This window comes from Heterodontus francisci, chromosome 7 (genome assembly GCF_036365525.1).
Source record: "Heterodontus francisci isolate sHetFra1 chromosome 7, sHetFra1.hap1, whole genome shotgun sequence".
Taxonomy (NCBI): Eukaryota; Metazoa; Chordata; class Chondrichthyes; order Heterodontiformes; family Heterodontidae; genus Heterodontus; species Heterodontus francisci.
Window position 1 is genome coordinate 57418193 of NC_090377.1, and position 21912 is coordinate 57440104.

At 45.1% G+C, this 21912-nt stretch overlaps 1 protein-coding gene and 1 long non-coding RNA gene across 4 annotated transcripts in view; one reads left to right on the top strand and one right to left on the bottom strand.

The window, feature by feature from the left end:
- The window catches only part of fap (fibroblast activation protein, alpha), a 141557-nt gene that overhangs the window by 40249 nt on the left and 79396 nt on the right, over positions 1 to 21912 (top strand). For all 3 annotated transcript variants that reach the window (XM_068035239.1, XM_068035241.1, XM_068035240.1), the window contains 4 exons: positions 8530 to 8624; positions 16422 to 16496; positions 21564 to 21616; positions 21725 to 21794. In XM_068035239.1, the coding sequence (XP_067891340.1) occupies positions 8530 to 8624; positions 16422 to 16496; positions 21564 to 21616; positions 21725 to 21794 (293 nt within the window). The remainder of the gene's footprint in view (positions 1 to 8529; positions 8625 to 16421; positions 16497 to 21563; positions 21617 to 21724; positions 21795 to 21912) is intronic.
- The window catches only part of LOC137372002 (uncharacterized), a 91529-nt gene that overhangs the window by 1000 nt on the left and 68617 nt on the right, over positions 1 to 21912 (bottom strand). The window lies entirely within an intron of this gene.

Consider the following 21912-nt stretch of genomic DNA (forward strand, 5'->3'; position numbering starts at 1 on the left):
GAGGATAGATGGGGAAGAAAGCAGGAGGTCCATGGTAACACAATCTGAACCTTCTATTTGAAGACACATCTCAAGATGATGCTGAGGAGGGAGTTCAGAGGGGACATAAGGCAGTCCATGGGCTGTGTTGCCTCTAGGCCCATGATCTTGAGTACCCCCCTCCAGGGGCTCAAGGGATGGAGTCTTGGAGCCCCCTGCTCTTGATTCTCTGGGTCTCCTGTCTGTTGTGCACTTTCCTACAAGAGAGAGAACATTGTGATTGTGTGGCTCTGGGCTTGGATGGCTGAATAGCTGGAGGCTTATGGTGGCAACAAGAGGTGGGTGTGAAGGTGGCAGCATTGGAAGGTATGTTGGTGAGATGCAGTATGTGAATGTTAGTGTGAGTCTTGAGGGCCAGAGAGTGCTGCTGGGTGGGTGATGGGGGTGTGGTGTATTGAGCAGAGTGAGAGGTTGGTGGTGTGGTGGGTATGAGATGTAATATGACATTGCATTCACTCATCTTGACCACCCGTGTGAGATCATTGTACTTCACAGAATCACAGAATTGTTACAGTGCAGAAGGAGGCCATTTGGTCCATCGTGTCTGCACCAGCTCTCTAAAAGAGCAACTCATTCAGTTCCACTCCCCTGCCTTCTCCCTGTAACCCTGCACATTCTTCCTTCTCATGTAACAGTCTAATTCCCTTTTTAATGCTTCAATTGAACCTGCCTCCACCATACTCTCAGACAGTGCATTCCAGACCTTAAACACTCCCTGTGTGAGAAAGGTTATCCTCATGTCAATTTTGCTTCTTTTACCAAATACTTTAAATCTGTGCCCTCTCATTCTCGATCCTTTCACGAGTGGGAACAGTTTCTCTCTATCTACTCTGTCCAGACCACTCATAATTTTGAATACCTCTCAGCCTTCTCTTCTCCTAGCAAAACAGTCCCAACTTCTCAGCAACTTCTCTACTTTTCCCAGCACTGCTGCCAAGTCCTGGGGACCAGACGCCGGGCATTAAGCTCCCTGGCAATGTGCTCCCATTTCCGCTACAGGCTGGTATGTGAGGGCTTCCTGTCTACCCAGGGAGGCATAATGTCTGTCCTGGAGTCCACCCTGGTCACCAAGGCATCATGGAGTAGAGAGAAGCAGCAATGGAGTGGTCCCGACCAATGCTACAATCATTCAGATGAGGTGGTTTCAGCAAGTTAGCATGTTGCCCACCTCACTCTGAAAGGGTGCAGGTAGGTTGAGAATCATAACCCCACACTCAAAAAATGAGGTTATCCAATTTCTATTCCATAGGGTTTGATAATTTGATTCTTGGTGACCAAAGAGTTCATGTGCATTGGTCCAGGTGGCCTGTATTATCAATTGCCAACGCTGGTTGGATGTATTCCTGTAAGTTTAATCACATGGCATCTGATTATGTGATATTTAATTTGTGACATCTCATTATGTGACGTTAAAGCACATGACATTTGATCATTAGACCGTCTCCAGGACCTCACCATTTAAGATAGTTTTAATTAACTTTCTGCCAACTCAAAGCAGAGGCACTCAGTGTAAATATGTAAACAAACTGAGCCAGACATACGAGGAAAATCAAAGGTTTGATCCCTGGTCTGTGCTGAATTATGTCACCTCAGTTAGGGTGGTGGGAGGGTCAATACAATTAGACTCAATTTCCCTGGGTTAGAAAGGAAAACAATCAGCCAGCATTCCCACTCTTCATTGCCAGCTTTGCCTTTAAAACCTGAAGCCTAAGAAAAGTTGCTATGTGTGTCACAAGTTTGATTAACCTCTGGCAGGGGTAACACTATTTTTCTCTTCCTTTCCCTTCTTTCTCTCTGCTACTGCACCCCCACCCCCAATCATCAGTGAAAACCAGATGGTTCATTTAAAGTTTTGCATAATACCATAAGTGAATCAGCATTCGACTTTATTCATCAACTGAATCTTCACTACAGTACCATGCATAAACAGAGGTTAATGATTGAAAATCCGTCATTTCTTTTTACAAGCTAGTAACAACAGTATTTAATTTGGAAATCAATGCAACTATGGCTGGCACCTGGTCAGGTCCCACAGCATCCCTTCACCAGCAGAGCCCTTGTTATTTCAATGGCCTTCAGAGTCTTAAAATCCCAGTCTAACTCTCAAACAATAACCCAGCTCATCCGATTTGACTATATGTAGTTCTTCTGCTGCCAAGGCATAGCTCCTTAATACCTCATGGTAATAAATCAATTCATTACTCAAAGAATGCATTTAAATCCTCTTCACTCAAATATGACAGGAATATATCAAAAAATTCAGTGATCAAAAAGAACTAGAATTTTCATAAAATGTAATTTCTTTTGCATTTAAATATATAAGTTTAGACATGTCCTCATAAGAAGAAGCAGAATACATTTTCTGATGATCAAAATAATGCATATTAAACTTAATACACAAACACTTTTGAAAAAAAAATGCACACTGCACTTCCAGCGTGTTACTGACTGGTCAGGGTTCTGAGAAGATGGTGAGGAGCTTGCACTCTGTGTTTCTTCTTCCAATCTTCACTCCCTCTAAATATTTTAAAAGTGAACTTTGCTGCACTGGTATCTCTTTCTCCCTCAGCAACAATTATGGCCTCTGTGTTGCTAGGAATTGCTGAGACAGAAGACAGACAGGAAATGCAGCTCCATGCAGAAATGCAGACATGAATCACCAGTACAAAGTACTTTTCTCCTGGGCTATGGCAGCAGATCTTGGAGATCAATCCTCAGTTCCAGGAGACTGGGAGGGTTGGTATCCTGAGAGAAACCTAAGTCCTGCTGTTTCCCAGTTGCACATGTGTATTTTATATTATAATAAAAGCTACCTGTATTTATATTGCACCTTTTAATGTACAGAAACGTCCCAAGGCACTTTAAAAAAAGTTTTTTGAATTCATTCATGGGATGTGGGCGTCACTGGCCACACCAGTATTTATTGCCCATCCCTAATTGCCTTTGAGAAGGTGGTGGTGAGCTGCCTTCTTGAACAGCTGCAGTCCATTTGGGGTAGGTAGACCCACAGTGCTGTTAGGAAGGGAGTTCCAGGATTTTGACCCAGCGACAGTGAAGGAACGGCGATATAGTTCCAAGTCAGGATGGTGTGTCACTTGGAGGGGAACTTGCAGTTGGTGGTGTTCCCATATATTTGCTGCCCTTGTCCTTCTAGTTGGTAGAGGTCGCGGGTTTGGAAGGTGCTGTCTAAGGAGCCGTGGTGCATTGCTGCAGTGCATCTTGTAGATGGTACACACTGCTGCTACTGTGCGTCGGTGGTGGAGGGAGTGAATGTTTGTAGATGGGGTGTCAATCAAGCCGGCTGCTTTGTCCTGGATGGTGTCTAGCTTCTTGAGTGTTGTTGGAGCTGCACCCATCCAGGCAAGTGGAGAGTATTCCATTACACTCCTGACTTGTGCCTTGTAGATGGTGGACAGGCTTTGGGGAGTCAGGAGGTGAGTTACTTGCATCAGGATTCCTAGCCTCTGACCTGCTCTTGTAACCATGGTATTTATATGGCTACTCCAGTTCAGTTTCTGGTCAATGGTAGCCCCCAGGATGTTGATAGTGGGGGATTCAGTGATGGTAATGCCGTTGAATGTCAAGGGGAGATGGTTAGATTCTCTCTTGTTGGAGATGGTCATTGCCTGGCACTTGTGTGGCACGAATGTTACTTGCCACTTATCAGCCCAAGCCTGGATATTGTCCCGGTCTTGCTGCATTTCTACACGGACTGCTTCAGTATCTGAGGAGTCACAAATGGTGCTGAACATTGTGCAATCATCAGCGAACATCCCCACTTCTGACCTTATGATTGAAGGAAGGTCATTGATGAAGCAGCTGAAGATGGTTGGGCCTAGGATACTACCCTGAGGAACTCCTGCAGTGATGTCCTGGAGCTCAGATGATTGACCTCCAACAACCACAACCATCTTCCTTTGCGCTAGGTATGACTCCAGCCAGCGGAGAGTTTCCCCCTGATTCCCATTGACCTCAGTTTTGCTAGGGCTCCTTGATGCCGTACTCGGTCAAATGCTGCCTTGATGTCAAGGGCAGTCACTCTCACCTCTCCTCTTGAGTTCAGCTCTTTTGTCCATGTTTGAACCAAGGCTGTGATGAGGTCAGGAGCTGAGTGGCCCTGGCGGAACCCAAACTGAGCGTCACTGAGCAGGTTATTGCGAAACAAGTGCCGCTTGATGGCACTGTTGATGACACCTTCTATCACTTTACTGATGATTGAGAGTCGGCTGATGGGGCTGTAATTGGCCGGGTGGACATGTCCTGCTTTTTGTGTCCAGGACATACCTGGGCAATTTTCCACATTGCAGGGTAGATGCCAGTGTTGTAGCTGTACTGGAACAGCTTGGCTAGGGGCGCGGCAAATTCTGGAGCACAGGTCTTCAGTACTATTGCCGGAATATTGTCAGGGCCCATAGCTTTTGAAGTATTCAGTGCCTTCAGTCGTTTCTTGATATCACGCGGAGTGAATCGAATTGGCTGAAGTCTGGCATCTGTGATGCTGGGGACTTCAGGAGGAGGCCAAGATGAATCATCAACTCGGCACTTCTGGCTGAAGATTGTTGCAAATGCTTCAGCCTTATCTTTCGCACTGATGTGCTGGGCTCCCCCATCATTGAGGATGGGGATATTTGTGGAGCCACCTCCTCCAGTTAGTTGTTTAATTGTCCACCACCATTCACGGTTGGATGTGGCAGGACTGCAGAGCTTAGATCTAATCCGTTGGTTATGGGATCGCTTAGCTCTATCTATCGCAGTTTGGTTACGCAGTTTGGCATGCAAGTAGTCCTGTGTTGTAGCTTCACCAGGTTGACACCTCATTTTGAGGTATGCCTGGTGCTGCTCCTGGCATGCCCTCCTGCACTCTTCATTGAACCAGGGTTGGTCTCCTGGCTTGATGGTAATGGTAAAGTGGGGGATATGCCGGGCCATGAGGTTACAGATTGTGGATGAGTACAATCCTGCTGCTGCTGATGGCCCACAGCGCTTCATGGATGCCCAATTTTGCATTGCTAGATCTGTTCAAAATCTATCTCATTTAGCACGGTGATAGTGCCACACAACACGATGGACGGTATCCTCAATGTGAAGGCGGGACTTCGTCTCCACAAGTACTGTGCGGTGGTCACTCCTACCAATACAGTCATGGACAGAAGCATCTGCGGCAGGCAGATTGGTGAGGACGAGGTCAAGTATGTTTTTGCCTCGTGTTGGTTCCCCCACCACCTGCTGCAGACCCAGTCTAGCAGCTATGTCCTTTAGGACTTGGCCAGCTTGGTCAGTAATGGTGCTACCGAGCCACTCTTGGTGATGGACATTGAAGTCCCCCACCCAGAGTACATTTTGTGCCCTTGCCACCCTCAGTGCTTCCTCCAAGTGGTGTTCAACATGGAGGAGTACTGATTCATCAGCTGAGGGAGGGCGGTATGTGGTAATCAGTAGGAGGTTTCCTTGCCCATGTTTGACCTGATGCCATGAGACTTCATGGGGTCCGGAGTCGATGTTGAGGACTCCCAGGGCAGCTCCTTCCCTACTGTATACCACTTTGCCACCACCTCTGGTGGGTCTGTCCTGCCGGTGGGACAGGACATACCCGGGTATGGTGATGGCTGTGTCTGGGACATTGTCTGTAAGGTAAGATTCTGTGAGTATGACTATGTCAGGCTGTTGCTTGACTAGTCTGTGGGACAGCTCTCCCAACTTTGGCACAAGCCCTCTGATGTTATTAAGGAGGACTTTGCAGGGTCAACAGGGCTGGGTTTGCCGTTGTCGTTTCCGGTGCCTAGGTCGATGCCGGGTGGTCCGTCCGGTTTCATTCCTTTCTATTGACTTTGTAGCGGTTAGATACAACTGAGTGTCTTGCTAGGCCATTTCAGAGGACATGTTAACCACATTGCTGTGGGTCTGGAGTCACGTGTCGGCCAGACCAGGTAAGGACAGCAGATTTCCATCCCTAAAGGACATTAGTGAACCAGATGGGTTTTTACAACAATCGACAATGGTTTCATGGCCATCATTAGACTAGCTTTTTAATTCCAGATTAATTAAATTCAAATTCCACCTTCTGCTGTGGTGGGATTCGAACCCATGTCCCCAGAGAAATACCCTGGGTCTCTGGGTTACTAGTCCAGTGATAATACCACTATGCCACCGCCTACCCTCACTTCACAGAGATATAATCAGGCAAAAATGGATACCGAGCTAAAGGTGGAGGTAAGAGGGGTAGCCAAAAGGTTGGTCAAAGAGGTGGGTTTTAAGGAGGGTTTTAAAGGAGAAGAGGCAGGTAGGGTGGGGGCAGAGTGTGTTAGGGAGTGAATTCTAGATTGTGGGATTTAGATGAATGAAGACACAGCCGTAAAGGGTGGAATGAAGAGAGAGCAAGTGCACAGGAGACCAGAGTTGGAGAAACAAAGAGTTCTGAGGTGGATGGTTGGAATTTACAGCGCTGAAAGAGGTTACCAAGATAGGAAGCAACAAGGCCATGAAGGGATTTAAACATGAGGATGAGACTTTTAAATTGGAGAAATTGGGGTACATTCTAGAGCAACAAGGACAGGTGTGATGGGCAAGTAGGACCTGGTGCATGATAGGATTTGGGCAGCAGAGTTTTGGATGAGCTGCAGTTTATGGTGAGAGAATTATATCCATGTCAGCCAGAAGGAAAGTTGTGTTATTAGCTGTTTAGATGGAATAGGGTCAAGGGAGTAAGAGATGGGTCTCATGAACAAGATGACAAAGATGTAAACTCATGGCTGGGTTCAGCGAGAAGTGGTAGAATGTTGGGATTGGTGGGCAATGGAAAAAAGGGAAGCAATAGAGGCAGCTGAACAGACATCCTCAATCTTCATGTCATGCAGGCCCCTAGCTACCAAGAATGAGGAATATTAATTTCTCCACATGAGCATCAATTTTAAACTGTTGCTGGAGTGAAGAAAGAACTGGTTAAAAAAACCCACAATGGATCCTTGGCTGGAGAGACATTTTTGCATATTAACGGACAGTACTTGGAAAGGACAAAGGGGCTACTCCCTGCTCCAAATTACTCCACAATGGACTATTGATTACCAGACATTGAGGGTGGAGCAGCTCAGGTTAACTGCTAAGATGGCTGAATACACAAACAAATGTGGTCACACCAGCTAGTCACATGACTAATCTGCTGGCCCACCTGAGTTTTTTTTTAAATTTGAACTTACCACAGAGTTTTGAACAGGCAGAAAGCTGTTTGCTCCTGGACTGAAAAGAGCTCTCATGGCTGGCTCGCCGCTTCCTCTCCTGTCTGCTTCCATCTCTTCTCACAGAACTGAAATTCACTGAACATACATGAACCCCAAGAGAGAAAAGTCTCCTACACTCAACAAGGTTTAAGAAGAATACTGGGCCCCAATGAAAAGCAAGATCTACCTGCAAGCAAGGACTACAGTGAGCTCAAAGTACAGTAACAAGAAACTCTTCAGATATTGCCTCAAACCTCTCTACTTTATTTTTCTTCTGCTCTTTCTGTCTCTTTTTGCCTGTGCGTATCGCTTATGCATGCTAGTGTAGGGCATGGCGTGTATCCAAAGGCGTTAACCAAATTAGAGTTTAAGTTTTAATAAATTTCACTTTGCTTCTTTAAACCCAAGAAAGCCTGTTTGTGCTCATTTCTTTGTCTTATAATTGGAAAGCGGTGAACAAGGATTCACCAAAGGGGGAGCTCAAAACACAGTGTGTTAAAAATAAAATTCCTGTTACAGTAAGACCAGGTGAAGGCTGAAAGGGAACCCTAGACAGCTTTCTCAACTGGTCTTAACATTAGTAACAAAGAAGTTCATGAACTACTCACACTAGTCTTTGGTTTTAAAGAGATGTTGGTAGTGGAGAAAAGATGTCTGGAGTTATCCTTACTCTACAGGATGATCCTGGAGTAGTGAACCACTTTGGTAGAAGCGAATGAGGCCTGATAACACTCGATGTGGTCCAGCTAGATTTGGTGAAATTGGTGTGGTGCTGAGGGCCTGTGTACCAGGTGCGCACTAACCCTCAAAAAAGAGTTACTGAGATCCTTGCCCCATAATGCAGACTATTATTAAATGGTTGGTTCTTTTAGCCATCTTGGTTTCTGTTCCTTGAAGAAGTGTTTGCTTGGCAGTTTCTGTTTGTTTGACCCGGCATTTGCATTGTGAATTACATAGTGTAGTCTATTTATAGCTTCTGAAAGTTGCACCCTATCTACCATCTGTACATGCTAGTTGAGGAAACTGAAAGGAGGAAGGAGTCAAAGTTCTTATCCTTGCTTTACAGTTACTGACAGTTGGAAGAAAATGATTTTTTATTGCGAAAAGATTGGTCTTAGACCAATTAGATTGGTGCCTTCATAGTCTATTTCTTAGGAAGACTCTGTTCTCTGAAAGGAGCTGCGAGTTGTGTGTTCTTTTATTAAATTAAAAATATTTTCTTTAAAATTGTATTCATACTTCAGAAAATTTACATAGCTATGTTAATATTTTTTAGAGAATGAATACCTACATAAAAACAAAGAAGGAAACGTTATTCGCTATAATCTTGAAACACAGAAATCGACTAACATTTTACTCAACACCACTTTTGTGAGTACCGTCATTATTTTAGACTTTAAAAGTTATGAGCCATGTTTAGTGGTATTTACTAATGTACTGTTTTAAACTAATACTTTCCTGTCACCAGTGACAATTATCATGAAATGTTCATCAGGCCAATTGCAGCAATAAGAACAGCAAAGCTAGGGTAATTTTTTTTTAAAGGAAATGAAAACAATGTACTCAGTTTAAATAAACAGTAAAATTTGAGATAAAAGCAAAATACTGCAGATGCTGGAAATCTGAAATAAAAACAAGAAATGCTGGAAATACTCAGCAGGTCTGGCAGCATCTGTGCAGAGAGAAGCAGAGTTAACGTTTCAGGTCAGAGACCCTTCTTCAGAACTGACAAATATTAGAAATGTGAACGGTTTTAAGCAAGTAAAGCGGGGGTGGGGCAAGAGATAACAAAGGTGAAGGTGTTGATAGGACAGGGTCACAGAGAAAACTGACCGGAAATTCATGGAACAAAGGCGAACGGTATGTGAATGGTGTGCTGAAAGACAAAGCGTTAGTAAAGAGAGGGTGTGAATGACTGTAAAGCACAGAGCACGCCAAGCACCAACATAAAAAAACACATTAAAAAAAGCAAAACAGTGGGTAAGCACAGTGGAAACAAACGACACAAACTGAAAAACCTAAAATCTTCTTTGGCCTCCTTGTCTCGAGAGACAATGGGTATGCGCCTGGAGTGGCTCAAAAGGCCAATTCTAGACTCTTCCACAGGTGCTACAGATAAAATTGGTTGTCGGGGCTGTTACACATTTGGCTCTCCCCTTGCGCTTCTGCCTTTCTTCCTGTCAACTGCTAAGTCTCTTCAACTTGCCACACTTTAACCCTGCCTTTATGGCTGCCCGCCAGCTCTGGCGATCGCTGCCAACTGACTCCCATGACCTGTGGTCAATGTCACAGGACTTCATGTCGCGTTTGCAGACGTCTTTAAAGCGGAGACATGGACGGCTGGTGTGTCTGATACCAGTGAAGAGCTCGCTGTACAATGTGTCCTTGGGGATCCTGCCATCTTCCATACGGCTCACATGGCCAAGCCATCTCAAGTGCCGCTGGCACAGTAGGGTGTATATGCTGGGGATGTTGGCCGCCTCGAGGACTTTTGTATTGGAGATACGGTCCTGCCACCTGATGCCAAGGATTCTCTGGAGGCAGTGAAGATGGAATGAATTGAGATGTCGCTCTTGGCTGACATACGTTGTCCAGGCCTTGCTGCCGTGGAGCAAGGTAGGAGGACACATGCTTGATACACTCGGACTTTTGTGTTCTGCGTCAGTGCGCCATTTTCCCACACTCTCTTGGCCAGTCTGGACATAGCAGTGGAAGCCTTTCCCATGCACTTGTTGATTTCTGCATCTAGAGACAGGTTACTGGTGATAGTTGAGCCTAGCTAGGTGAACTCTTGAACCACTTCCAGAGCGTGGTTGCCGATATTGATGGATGGAGCATTTCTGACGTCCTGTCCCATGATGTTCGTTTTCTTGAGGCTGATGGTTAGGCCAAATTCATTGCAGGCAGCCGCAATCCTGTCGATGAGTCCCTGCAGACACTCTTCAGCGTGAGATGTTAATGCAACATCGTCAGCAAAGAGGAGTTCCCTGATGAGGACTTTCCGTACTTTGGTCTTCTCTCTTAGACGGGCAAGGTTGAACAACCTGCCATCTGATCTTGTGTGGAGGAAACTTCCTTCTTCTGAAGACTTGAACGCATGTGAGAGCAGCAGGGAGAAGAAAATCCCAAACAGTGTAGGTGCGAGAACACATCCCTGTTTCACGCCACTCAGGATAGGAATGGGGTCTGATGAGGCGCCGCTATGCTGAATTGTGCCTTTCATATTGTCATGGAATGAGGTGAAGATACTTAGTAGCTTTGGTGGACATCTGATCTTTTCTAGTAGTCTGAAGAGACCACGTCTGCTGACAAGGTCAAAGGCTTTGGTGAGATCAATGAAAGCAACGTAGAGGGGCATCTGTTTTTCGCGGCATTTCTCCTGTAGCTGGCGAAGGGAGAACAGCATGTCAATGGTGGATCTCTGTGCTTGAAAGCCACACTGTGCCTCAGGGTAGACACGCTCAACCAGCTTCTGGAGCCTGTTTACAGCGACTCGAGCAAAGATTTTCCCCACTATGCTGAGCAGGGAGATTCCACGGTAGTGTTGCAGTCACCGCGGTCACCCTTGTTCTTATAGAGGGTGATGATATTGGTATCGTGCATGTCCTGTGGTACTGCTCCCTCGTCCCAGCACAGGCAAAGCAGTTCATGGAGTGCTGAGAGTATAGCAGGCTTGGCACTCTTGATTATTCCAGGGGTAATGCCGTCCTTCCCAGTGGCTTTTCCGCTGGCTAGAGAATCAATGGCATCACTGAGTTCCGATTCTGATGGCTGTACGTCCAGCTCATCCATGACTGGCAGAGACTGGGCTGCATTGAGGGCGGTTTCAATGACAACATTTTCTCTGGAGTACAGTTCCAGGTAGTGCTCAACCCAGCAGTCCATTTGCTTGCGTTGGTCAGTGATTGTGTCCCAGATTTAGATTTGAGGGGGGCGATCTTCTTGATGGTTGGCCCAAAAGCTCGCTTAATGCCATCATACATTCCTCTGATGTTTCTGGTGTCAGAGGCCAGCTGAATATGACTGCATAGGTGTTGCCAGTAGTCATTTGCGCAGTGCCTGGCTGTTCTTTGTGCAGCGCTTCTGGCTACTTTAAGTGCTACGGATGTTAACTCGCTGGGGGCTTTCTTGTAGTTCAGCAATGCAATGCGCTTAGTGGCTATGACAGGTTCCAGCTCTTCAAAGTGAGATTGAAACCAGTCTGCATTCTGCTTCACACGTTTGCCATAGGTGGTCATTGCTGAGTCATAGATGGCGTCTCTGATGTGGGCCCACTTGGTCTCTACATCCCCTGTCGGAGTGTTTTGAAAGGCTTTTTCAAGTGAATTTAGAAACTTATGTAACAACTGTGGATGAGGAATTCTACTCGTGTTGATGCGTGGGCGGCCCTTCTGCTTGGAGTGATGCAGCTTCTTTGGTTTGAGTCCAACCTTGCTGCACACCAGGGAGTGGTCAGTGTCGCAGTCCACACTGTGGAAGCTGCGTGTGATTTGAACACCATTTAAAGAGGCTCACCAGCTGGTGCCAACAACGTGATCTTGGGTGCCTCCAAGAAATCTGGTGACAGGGTTTAGTATGAAAGAACGAGTTGGTGATGCAGAGGTTATGATAGGTACACAATTCAAGCCGTCTCTGTTCATTCTCATTCATCCTTCCAATACCATAGCGCCCAAAGCAGGAGGGCCATGAGTCATGGTCGGCCCCAACCCTGGCATTAAAGTCCCCCGGCAGTAACAGGTGTTCGGTATTGGAGATGCTACTAATGATATTATGGAGTTCCTCGTAGACCTGGTCTTTAGCTTCATGTGGGAAGCAGAGTGTTGGAGCATAGACGCTGAGTAGGTGTACTGGACCAGAGGCGGTGAACAGTCGGATGGACAGTATGCGTTCCGAGCCATTTGAGGGTGGCTCTATCATGTTGAGCAAAGAGTTTCTGATGGCGAAGCCCACTCCATGCTGTCTTGGTTCTTCAGGATCCCGACCCTGCCAAAAGAAGGTGTAGTCTTGCTCTCTTACAGATCCGCTCGCAGGGAGGCGTATCTCCTGAAGTGCTGCAATGTCCACATTGAGTCTACTGAGCTCGTTGTTAATGATGGCGGTCTTCTGAGAATCGTTGATTTGTGTAAGGTCTTCCGACAGGCCAGGACACATAGTTCTGACGTTCCAGCTTGCAAAACGAAGGGCTGGTACCTTCTTTCCTTTTTTGTCGTGCTGTTTGGTGCCGTGTTACAGTCCACTTGTCAGGCAATGACCCCGAGCTCCAAGCACCCATTGAAGCAGGTAGACTGTGGCGGGACAGAACCTTACTGACCAGGGGCTGCCCGGTTTGAGGCGGGCAGTTGCTGTCCAGTGAGATGCGATGACCTCACCCACCGACAAAGGCAACCAATCTCTACGCCAATTGAGCTGGACTTATAACCCGTAACTGCTGCCTTCCATGTTGCTTTGGTCGCTGTGAGGCGACTATGGAGTGACCTCTCCATGGCGCATGCCTGGCCAGATGTATGGAGGTTGTGAGTTGCCCAAGCGTCAAAACCCAACTCTCGGCCTTCCTGGTGGGGTCCAAAGGAGTGCAGAGCACGACGTTTGGCACCAGTATGGCTGCAGGAACTGCCGGAAACATGCCAAAGGTGACCACATGACTGCCTTCGGGGTTCCGCTCCGGATTTTCTGTTAGGGTTTACTCCATTAGCCTTGGTCTCTCCCAAGACGCCCACAAGGCAGTGGGGTTGTTCGGGCCCCTGCTCAGGTGTAGGTGGATGCCGGTGGGAGGAGGTGGGGGGAAAGGGGTGCGGGAGGGAAGGGGGGTGGGAGGGGTGCGGTGGGAAGGGGTGGAGGGAAGGGGATGCGAGAGGGAGCTGGGAAGGGGGCTGCTGGGGGTAGCGGAGGGGGTGCAGGGGAAGGGGGTGCGAGAGGAAGATGGTGCGAGGGGGGTGCTGGGAAGGGGGTGCGAGGGGTTGGGGGAAGGGGGTGCAGGTAATAAAACATTTCATCAGCTCTTGTTTGCAAATGCTGCAAATACCCAGAGTCAAAGCTACAAACTTGATTTAGGCAGGTTTATTAAAAGTTTTAAAAAGTAAGAAGATGAGGAGCCGCCTAAACCCTCAGGTTGCCTTTGGGGCTGGAAAACGAATTTTGGATCTTGGGATCGTCCATCACTGCTCTGGTGGACGGGCTCCCCGAACACAGTCAAATAAAAACGAAAAAGAAAAAAGGAAAAAAATAACTAAGCATAAAAAGGGGGGACCCATCATGCTCTGAAATTATTGAACTCAATGTTCAGTCCGGCATGCTGTAGTGTGCCTAATCAGTAAATGAGATGCTGTTCCTCGAGCTTGCATTGATGTTCATTGGAACACTGCAGCAATCCCAGGACAGAGATGTGAGCATGAGAGCAGGGGCGTGTTTTGAAATGGCCAGCAACCAGAAGCTCGGGGTCATGCTTATGGACTGAGCGGAGGTGTTCCGCAAAGCCGTCACCCAATCTATGTTTGGTCTCCCCAGTGTAGAGGAGACCACATTGTGAGCAGCGAGTACTTCTTTCAATTTAGTATGCTATATTCACTGCCAAGGCCGAGGCCGAGGCTCTGACCCTCTTTGGCGCCTATGCATTACTCAAAAAATTTGCAGGGGCCCGTAAAATTAGTTTCAATTGCCTTCTTAATCATCTAAATTAGCTTTTAATTGCTTGTTTTCGAAACACAAGCAGAGTCCCCACGCGACTTGCTGTTTGCTGATTGTGAAATTGTGTCCCGGTGTGATGATGTCGGGGCCCAACCCGACGCTATCTCACACGATCTTACGACACCCCCACCGCCTCTATCACCGTCCGCTTTTTCCGCGTAAATTCCCAGCCCTAGCAGCTGAAGGGAGGTGTTGTCAGCTTCAGGAAGAAGGTAAGTGCCTTTACAGCACTGCTTGTGGACTAGGGGGAATATGAGTGCAAAGCCCCCAAGCCCCAAAGTGCCCCCCACCATCACATCCCCCCACCCCCACAACACGGCCACTAGCAGCAGCAGCTGACTTATTTACACGGCTCTGGAGATGCTCCCCATCTGAGTGGATGCGAAACCAATCAATCAGGCTGACTTCCAGGTGGGAAACCTATCAAACAAAAACTGCACATGCTGTGATGGGGTTACTCAAACTTTTGTGCTTCTTGACAGGAACTCCATCTTCTCACCTGCATAACCTTCCCCTGTTATGATTCAGCCTATTGTTTCAACTGTTAGAAAGTCCAAATAGATTGGAAATATTTGCCTGCATTTGCTCAGAATTCAGGGCTGAGTGAGAAATGTAAAAAATACATGGCAAAATAGAGGTGAAATTATTGAGTAATGAAGCATGAAAGAAAGTCTGTGGACTAGTGGCAAGCAAATTTTGAACCTGTGATGAGAATGGGTGCCTAAATAACACATTAAGTGTAGCAATAATGAGGCTTATGCCCTTAGCTCCCGTTGGAAATGCCAGGATTTTCTTTGCTACAAAATACAGCTCACTTAGAATCAGGCGCACTAATTTTGTGACCCTGCTTGTCACTAGTGAGTCTTAATCTTACCTACAGAGCCCCACAATTTTGGGTTCATGTAGTCACTTAGACCTTAAACATGCTGTCACCTTCCAAATCTGCACACTCTTTCCCAGAACACCATGTTTGAATCCCTCTAATCCAATCCTGCCACAGTACAAAACGGCTCTTATCAAAGTCACAAATGATATTCTATGTGACTGTGGCAAAGGTAAACTTTCCCTCCTCATTCTTCTTGACCTGGCATCCAGCCTTTGACACGGTTCACCACACCATCCTCCTCCAACACCTCTTCGCCATTTTCCAGCTGGGTGGGAATGCACTCACTTGTTCCATTCTTATCTATCTAATCGTAGTCAGCGAATCACTTGCAATGGCTCCTCTTTCCACTTCCGCACCGTTATCTCTGATGTCAGCCGAGGATAGATCCTTGGCGCTCTCCTATTTCTCATCTAAATCATCTGAAAACACAGCATCAGTTACCACATGTACATTTATGACACCCCCTCGACCTCACCACCCCCTCTCTCAACTCCTTCACTGTCTCTGAATTGTCACATTGCTTGTCCAAAATGCAGAACTGGATTTGCAGGAAATGCAGAAAATGAACAAAAGTTTCCTCCAACAAAATACTGGGAATACTGAAGCCATTGTCTTCAGTCGCTGCCACAAACTCTGTTCCCTAGACACCAACTCCATCCCTCTCCCTCGCAACTGTCTAAGGCTGAACCAGACTGCTCACAACTCTGGTGTCATATTTGATCCCGAGATGAGACACATAACTGTGTCTTCATTAAGGCCACCTATTTCCACCTCTGCAACATTGCCTGACTCCATCCTTGCCTCAGCCCACCTGCCACTGACACCCTCATCCGTGCCTTTATTACCTCTAGACTTGACTATTCCAATATGCTACTGGCTGGTCTCCCATGTTCTACCTTCCATAAACTTGAGGTCATCCAAAACTCTGCTGCCCACGTCCTAACTCACACCAAGTCCCATTCACCTATCACCCTTGTACTCACTGACCTACAATGGTTTCCAGCTAAGCAATGCCTTGATGTTAAAATTCCCATCATTTTGTAAAATCCTTCCATGGCCTGTACCCTCCCTATCTCTGCAATCTCCTCCAGCCCCACAACCTTCCAAGATCTCTATCCTCCCGTAATTTTGGTCTCTTGTACATCTGCAATTGTAATCGCTCCACTATTGATAACCCTGGAATTCCCTCCCTATACCTCTCTGCCTCTCAACTTCTCTCTCTCTTCCTTTAAGACATGTCTTACATCTACCTCTTTGACCAAGCTTTTGGAAATCTGACCTAATATTTCTTGTGTGACTTGGTGTCAAAATTTGTTTTATACTTCTCCTTGGAAGCACCTTGAGATGTTTTATTATGTTCAAGCTGCTATATGTGACAGTAGGTACATCTCACTGGTTGCTGATGAATATGCTCACAAATACAGTTTTTCATTTTCCTATTCCATTGGTTTTATAATGTGTTGAATGTCTGTTACATGTTTACTCATTTACAAAAGCTAGCATCTTGTGTACTGTGCTGATGAAATAAAGCAATTTTAACATAAAAGGCAAGGTAGTCTTCTTAAATTTTAATTTTGCCTTTAACTTTCAATATATAGGAGCAGGTCAAAGCTGGTTATTATATGGTATCACCTGATGAAAAGTATGCTCTTCTGGAAAGTAATTTTTCAAAGGTAACATATGACATTTTAAATAATATTTATTCTTGTTTTAGTAAGAACAAAAGAATTGAGCTTGAATTCTGAGAATCATACAGCAAATATGAAAAGGAAACTTTTTATAGGAATCTTATTGTATGGTAGGGCTAATGACATAGCTTCTATATCCCAGTGGTCTGACAAATAATATACTAGACATCCCCCATGGCACTGCACTTATGAGTTAGTACAAGTGCAGATTTAGGTCAAGCAGCATAGAAAGGCAGGGGATGAGGGGGAAATCATTGGACCAGGTGGCAGAAGGGCAGGATATAGGTGAGAAGGGGAAGGATATGGGCCTGCAAAAATATCAAATCACCTGTTGGGAAATAACTGCTGACAACAGATGGGGAAAGTACAGTAATGACCAAAGCAGCAAATCTCCCAGTATATGCTGAAGATATTTGGGAGTAGGGGGAAGCTCACTTGGGGCTATTGAACCTTTATAAAGACAGGCAGAACATGTCCTGAAGTCGGGTTAACAGCTGGGCTGTTTGGATATGGATGAGTGTGCAGCGGGTCAAACTGCTCTGGGAGTAGCCCATGAAAATTTCACAATGCAGTAGACATGTTGGACCTAAAATTTAAGCATAAGTGAAGACTGACATTTGTCAATTAGAATTAAATTAAAATTTGATTTATTCACAAAATCATGACCTTTCATTGTCACATTGATTGTTGTGATAAGGGTTAGCAGATTCCTGCACTCGGTGCCGAAACTTTAAGCTAGCTGTCATGGCCAAAATACAGGACCAGTGATAAATCTTCCATCTAATTTTACATGAAAGGTCTTTTTGTGTTTGTAAAGACCTATCACAGCATCACCAAAATTGGTATTTCAGGTAAATGTAGACACATTTACAATGAATGTTTCCATAAAGGAAGCCTGACTTGAGTTTTACATTCATTTTGAAGCATAATGTTGCAAATCCTTCCACTCCTCCAGTAATTTTAATATATACAATTAGATTTTCCACTCTATGAATGGGTAATAAAGACTGTAGAATGTATTTGAGGGAAAAAAAAGTGCTGGGACAGCCCAGTCTCTGTCCTTTCACAATAAGTACACTAACAATATATCCAAATACTTTTCATAATTTATTTAGGCTAAATTTTGAAAATATTTGGATGAGTGTTCATATTTATATTTTTACTGATTTCCCCAAAAAGCCAGTTTTTGTTTAAATTTATCATTATGGTCCATGAGATGCCATTGGATCTCTTATTTAAAATGATATCCCCATTATGTGTATAATTGGAATTCTTGTTCCTGTGGCTGGGTAGATTTTTTTCTGTGTGGATATGCAGTACTCTAGTTTGTCTCCTATCTACCCTCACGCCCTCTTAAAGCTTATCTTTGTCCATGAGACCCACTTCCTGCTCTCTTGACTTTAAATGACTGAACATTCAACTTACCATGCTTATTCATGCTAGCTGATATTGTAAATGATTCCCTCTCCTCAGGTACTATCCCACTCCCTTTCAAATCTGCCATCATTATTCCCCCCAAAAATTCATCCTTGACCCTGCAGTCCTTGCAAACTATCATCCGATCTCCAACCTCTATTTCTTCTCCAAAGTTCTTGAGTGTGCTTTCACCTCCCAAATCAGAGTTTAACTTTCCTGCAAATTGAACATCTCCAATCTGGTTTCTGCCCCTGCTGCAGCACTGAATCATCCTGACGAAAAGTCACAAATTACATCCTATGTGACTAAGACCATGGTGCCCTTTCCTTCCTCATCCTTCCCGTCTGCAGGCTTTGAAATGGTGACAACACCATCCTCCTCCGCACCTCTCCTCCATTGTCCAGCTGAGCATGACTGCCCTCACCTGGTTCGATTCTTATCTATAATAGTATATAATATAGGAAAGCAAAATACTGCAGATGATGGAAATCTGAAAGAGAAACAGAAAGTGCTGGAAATACTCAGCAGGTCAGGCAGCATCTCTGGAGAGAGCAACAGATATAACATTTCAGGTCTGTGTCCTTTCATCAGAACACCTAATTACCCATACAGTCATAGCCAGAGAATCTCCAGAAATGGTTTATCTTCCCACCCTGCACCCGAAGTCCCCCAAAGATCTGTCATTGGTCCCCTCCTATTTCTTATCTATGTAATGTTCCTCACGACATAGGGACCTTAAGGGTAACCTGTGAGTGGAGGCAGAGGAGGTAGGTATGGTTCTTAATGAAAAAAAAGCTATTTTAATGGTGACTGTGAAACTGTTGTTGATTGTTGTAAAAATCCATCTGGTTCACTAATGTCCATTAGGGAAGGAAATCTGCTGTTCTTACCTGGTCTGGCCTACATGTGTCTCCAAACCCACAGCAATGTGGTTGGCTCTTAAATGCCCTCTGAAATGGCCTGGTAAGCCATTTAGTTTCTCAAGGGCAATTCGGGATGGGCAATAAATGCTGGCCTTGCCAGCGATGTCCATATCCCTTGAATGAATAAAAAAAATACTTTGTGCCTCTTTTCACAAAAGAGAGGGACGATACAGACAAAGCAGTCAGGGAGGAGCAGTGTGAAATATTAGATGAAATTAACATAGCGAGAGAGGAAGTAGATAAATTCTCAGACCCAGCTGAGATGTATCCTAAGTTATTAAGGGAAGCAAGAGAAAAAGTAGTGGAGACTCTGACCATCATTTTCCAATCCTCTCTGGCCAGAGAACTGGAGGACATTGTACCATTGTTTAAAAAGGAAAAAAGGAATAGACTGAGTAATTACAAGCCAGTCAGCCTAACCTCTGTGATGGGAAAATGTTGGAAAAAATTCTGAGGGACAGGATAAATTTTCATTCAGAAAGACACGGATTAATCAAAGACAGTCAGCATGGATTTGTTAAGGGAAAGCCATGTCTGACCAACATGATTGAATTTTTTGAGGAGGTAACAAGGAGGGTTGATGAGGATAGTGCATTTGATGTAGTCCATATGAATTTTAGCAATGCTTTTGCTAAGGTCCCACATGGCAGACTGGTTAAGAAAACAAAAGTCCATGGGATCCAAGGCAAAGTGGCAAGTTGGATCCAAAACTGGCTCAGAGACAGGCAGCAAAAAGTAAAGGTATTTTTGTGAGTGGAAGGTTGTTTCCAGTGGGCCTCTGCAGGGCTCAGTACCAGGCCCCTGCTTTTTGTGGTATCTATCAATGATTTGGACTTGAATGTAGAGGGTATAATTAAGACGTTTTGAGATGATACAAAAATTGGCCATGTGGTTGATAATGAAGAAGAAAGCTGTAAACTGAAGAAAGATAACAATGAACTAGTTGAGGAGGGGGGGGGGGGAGGGCGGTGGGGAGAGGAGGTGCGGAAGAGTGGTAAGTGGAATTCAATCCGGAAAAGTGTGAGGTAATGCATTTGGGGAAGGCCAACAAGGCAAGGGAATACAGAATAGAAGGTAGGGTACTGAGAAGTATGGAGGAACAGAGGGACCTTGGAATTTATCTCCACAGATCCCTAAAGTTGGCTAGGTGGGTAGATAAGATGGTCAAGAAAGCATACAGGATACTTGGCTTTATTAGCTGAGGCACAGAATATAAGAGCAGGGAGGTTATGTTGGAACTGTATAAAACACTAGTTAGGCCACAGCTGGAGTACCGCATGAAGTTCTTATCACTGCACTCGAGGAAAGATGTAATTGCACTAGAGAGGGTACAAAGGAGATTTACGAGGATGTTGCCTGGACTACAGAATTTTAGTCATGAGGAAAGTTTGGATAGGCTTGAGTTGTTTTCTTTAGAACAGAGGAGGCTGAGGGGAGACTTAATTGAAGTGTATAAAATTATGAGGGATCTAGATAGACTGGATAGGAAGGCCCGATTCCCCTCGGTTGAGGGGTCCATAACCAGGGGGCATAGATTTAGGGTAAGAGGTAGGAGGTTTAGTGGGGATTAGTGGGGAAATTCTTTTCACCCAGAGGGTGGTGACGATCTGGAAGTCACTCCCTGAAAAGGTGGTAGAGGCAGAAACGTTCATAACATTTAAAAGTACTTGGATATGCAGATGAAGTGCTGTAAACTACAAGGTAAACTACAAACTACGGACCTAGAGCTGGAAAGAGGGATTAGCTTGATTGGCTCCCTGCCGGTTGGCGCAGACACAATGGGCCAAATGGCCTCCTTCTGTGCTGTAAATTTCTATCATTCCATGACATCATCTGAAAACACATCAGACTCTGCTGATGTTACTCATCTGTGTTGTCAGACAGCTTGTGCTACATGCTGTCCTGGATGAGCAGAAATTTTCTCTAGTTAAACATTGGAAAGACAGAAGCCATTGTCTTTAGCTCTCGCCATAAACTCCATTCCCTCGCCACCAATCCCATCCCTCTCCTGGTCACTGCTTCAGACCAATCCAGACTGCTCGCAACCTCAGCATCCTATTTGACCCTGAGTTGAGCTTCCAACTCCATATCCCCTCCATCACAAAGATGACTTAACTACCATCTTCATAATATCACCTACCTCCACCCAACCCAACTGCTTATCCATGCTTTTATTACCTCCAGATTCAACTATTCCAATGCTCTCCTGGCTGGCCTCCTATCTTTGACCTTCCATAAACTTGAGCCTAATCCTAGCTCACACCAAACCCTGTTCATCCAACACCCTTGCGGTTGTTCATCTACATTGGCTCCCGATCCAGCAAATAAAATTTTCACATGTTCAAATCCATTCATGGCCTATCTCTAGAGCATCCTCCGAGAACTCTGCGGTCCTCCAACTCTGGCCTCTTGTATATCCCCCACTTTGCATCCCCACAATTGGTGGCTGTGCCTTCAGCGCTAGGGCCTAAGCTCTGGAATTCCCTCCATAAGCCTCTCAGACTCTCCACCTCTTTCTCCACCTTTAAGATGCTTCTTAAAACCTATGTCTTCGACCAACGCTTTGATGAGCTCTTCCAATGTCTCCTTCTTTGGCACGATGTAAATCTTTGTCTGCTTAAGCTCTTGTGAAGTGCCTTGGGATGTTTTACTATGTTAAATACACAAAATACACTTTTTTGTATACTAATGTTTTCTGTTAATTTATTTACAGCTATGGAGATATTCTTATACAGCTTCATATTCTATTTTTGATTTGAATTCAAGGTTAGTAATCTTTGGATAAAGATACTGAACCCTGTTTTCTTCATTATTATTTGTACTTCATCACAAAAATATGTCAATTTTCTATTTTTAAAATCTTTTCTTTCATAGTACCTTTGTGAAGACAAGTCTCCCTCAGCAAATACAGTACATAACATGGGCTCCAGTGGGTCACACCTTGGTTAGTTGAATGTATTTAACTATGTTTATCAAACTTGAATGTGTGCATCTTTAATATTATGTAAAATGAAGCATTAATAATTTATAATGAATAGTATGAAAACTGGTGGTGAGTTAAA